At 32.4% G+C, this 2,977-nt stretch overlaps 1 protein-coding gene across 1 annotated transcript in view; it reads right to left on the reverse strand.

Moving 5' to 3' along the window:
• Window positions 1-2,977, reverse strand: part of KCNT2 (potassium sodium-activated channel subfamily T member 2) — a 550,024-nt gene that overhangs the window by 336,821 nt on the left and 210,226 nt on the right. Inside the window, exon 5 of the mRNA XM_069074469.1 lies at window positions 2,746-2,805. Within this exon, the coding sequence (XP_068930570.1) occupies window positions 2,746-2,805 (60 nt within the window). The remainder of the gene's footprint in view (window positions 1-2,745; window positions 2,806-2,977) is intronic.

The raw sequence follows: 2,977 nt of genomic DNA on the forward strand, positions 1-2,977 counted from the left end.
TCTCTCTCTCTCTCTCTCTCTCTCTCTCTCTCTCTCTCTCTCTCTCTATCTGTCTCTCTCTCTCTCTTTCTCCCCATCGTTCTGTTTTTCTCTTTCCTCCACTTAAATTTTTTCATCTTTTCTTATCTTCCAATATTTCACAAAAAATCTATTATTTCAACCATGGAGGTCTGCCCTCCATTGGTGTAAAGCATAACCCATTTATGCTTTTGACAGTGATCTTTAAAAAGGAATATAAGAAGGAAGTAAAAAAAGAAAAGTTACATGATAATTTTTTTTTGTATATTTGAAAGGAATAACAAGTTGTCCATAGTAGATTTGCAGTTTCATGTACAACCTTCTTTTTATTGTTCCATGTCATGAAAATGTTTGTTTTATTCCACAAATTAAAAATGAAACTTTAAAAATTTTTTAAATCATGACATATTGGCCAACCTTTTAATTATAAGTCTTTCTACACATAACTAGGTTTGTTCTTGAATAAGTGAAATGTGTTGCCAGGTGAATACTAGAAGTATTCCTATCTTGCTAAAGTTTATATCCCTTGGCATAGCTTTGGTGAATCAAGCAAGCAAGAAGTATTTATTAAGCAGTTTTACTATGTACTGGTATCTGTGCTAGGCACTGGGGGAACAAATTGTAAAAATGAAAACCATTCCTACCCTCAAGGAGCTGATATTTTACCAAGACAACATATACCTAATACAAATATATACAGTATAAAAAACTTTAATATCTAGTATTTAGCTAGTACCTTAGAGTTTGCACAGCATTTAACAAATAATGTCCCATTTTATCCTCACAACCTGGGAGGTAGCTGCTGTTAGGATAGCTTCTTATGGATGAGAACACAAAGGCCCAGAGTGATGAAATTATTTATTTGTCACATGGCTAGCAAGTAAGTGAGAATATATTTGAACTCAGGGATTCTTAACTTCAGGTTCAGCATTCTAGACAAGGTAATTCAATATAAGATAGGGAGAAAGGGCACTAGAATCTAGATTAATCTCTATATCATGAGACCTTAGAGCAAAACTTTAATGGAGGCAATTTCCCTTAATAACAACAAAGAGAAAAACTATAAAGATATAGACATATATCTATATATAGTTATGCACATAAATATATAAAAAAGTATGTGTGTACATATATGTATGTAGATACATATATATTTAAGAAAAAAAATCCCTTGACATTTTCTTTCTCCTTTTAACATACAAATTCTTTTTTTTTAAAAAAGTCTATAGTTACTGTTTTTTTGTAGAGATATATCCCCTGAACCTCTGAAATCTGTCTTCCAATTCTACTATTCTATAGAAATTGTTCTTTCAATGGTGATTGAGGACCCACTAATCCCCAAATTATGTCCTTTTTTATTCCTCATTCTTCCTGTTCATACCTAATTTGTGGAAATTTTCTCCCTTGTTTTTTTGATACTGTTCTATGTAGGTTATCTTTCTATTTTTCTAACTACTTTTTCTCAGTACCTTTTACTGGCTCCTCTTTCTCTTTCTGTACCCTAATTATAGGCATCCTCCAAAGTTTTGTCACTAAAGTTTTTAGTGACAAAAATTCTCTTTCTTTTTAATTTAATCTGCTTCCAACAGCTTCAGCTCTCAATTCTAGGAAGATATTTTCAATATATATACATTTCTCCATGTCTATCCCTCTACTGTATACCAATCCCTTATTTCCAAATCCCCTCTGAATATTTTCAAATAAATGTCCCCCAGGTACCTCAGAGCCAATGTAGTTCAAACCAAACTTCCTTTTTTTATATTCTGAAACCAAATCTCCTCTTGATTTTCTATTTTCACCCATTTCCCATTGTGAAGGAAGAATTTTTCTTCCCCCACAAAATTGGAAACAGAGGATCTGACACCAGTATTCTGATTCTTCCTAAATTCCATCTGACTCTTAGGTAGCCCTTTATTTCTTACACACAGAGATATAACAACCCTTAAAATGCCAAACTTTTTGTAAAATGCCATTGTTTATGCCTTAACTTGTGATTTCACTGGTGTGAGCATTTGAAAGAAAGAATGAATTGCTTACTTTAGAGCAAATACTACACCAAGTATTGCAGTAAAAATAGAAAAGCACTTCAGATAGAAAAGTGTTCTCTATTCTAAAGGAACTCACATTCTAATAGGGGAAACAACATAAAAAGCTAACAAATCACTGCTCCAATAGTGCAGATTCTCATTCTTCTTTGATTTAGCAGGTCTTTAAGAGTTTCTATTACTTTAAACTTTGTCCCTGCAGTCCCCCAACTTAGCTAGGCTTGTTCTGAGTCAACTGATATATACTCTGTTACATCAGGCCATTCTATCCTAAATCATCCATTCTATCCTATCCAAAAGAACTACGATCTATTCATAACACATATAGGACTTGAGTATATGTAGATAATAATAAACAAATAAACCTGAATTAGGAAAACGTCCTCATTTTTTTTATTGTTGTTGTCAAAGGGCTGTATAATTTTTTTAAAACCTTGTTGGAAATGATCATGATATTATATTCAAGTATAGAAGAACTGGGTTCCAATGATTTTTTTTCTACATATTAGTTATGTAAACATAGGTAAGTAACAACTTCTCTGGACCTCAATTTCCTCATTTGTAAAATGAATGCTTTTATTCAATGCTCCCTAAGGACCCCCTCTAGCCCTAGATCATATAAGCCTATAATTCAGGAAATGCTATATCTATCAGAGAGAAACGACTAAATTAAATGACTTACCTTATAACTCAGGTAACCAAGTAACACTGTTTCAAAGAGACTTATCAAGGCCACTGAAACCTAAAATATAAAATGCAAGAAAAAGTGCTATAATTAGTACATTTATTCATGGGTAGATAATAATAACAAAGAATACAGTGATTGATGTGTTAGTTGTTACTTTATCACTTGGCATTTCTACTATTTCCCAGTATAGATCCTCTGTCTAGTGTACTAAATGCCACAACTGAAA

Source organism: Petaurus breviceps, unplaced genomic scaffold (genome assembly GCF_028583685.1).
Source record: "Petaurus breviceps papuanus isolate PSGF00001 unplaced genomic scaffold, PetGlider_PUasm1.0 90895, whole genome shotgun sequence".
NCBI lineage: Eukaryota > Metazoa > Chordata > Mammalia > Diprotodontia > Petauridae > Petaurus > Petaurus breviceps.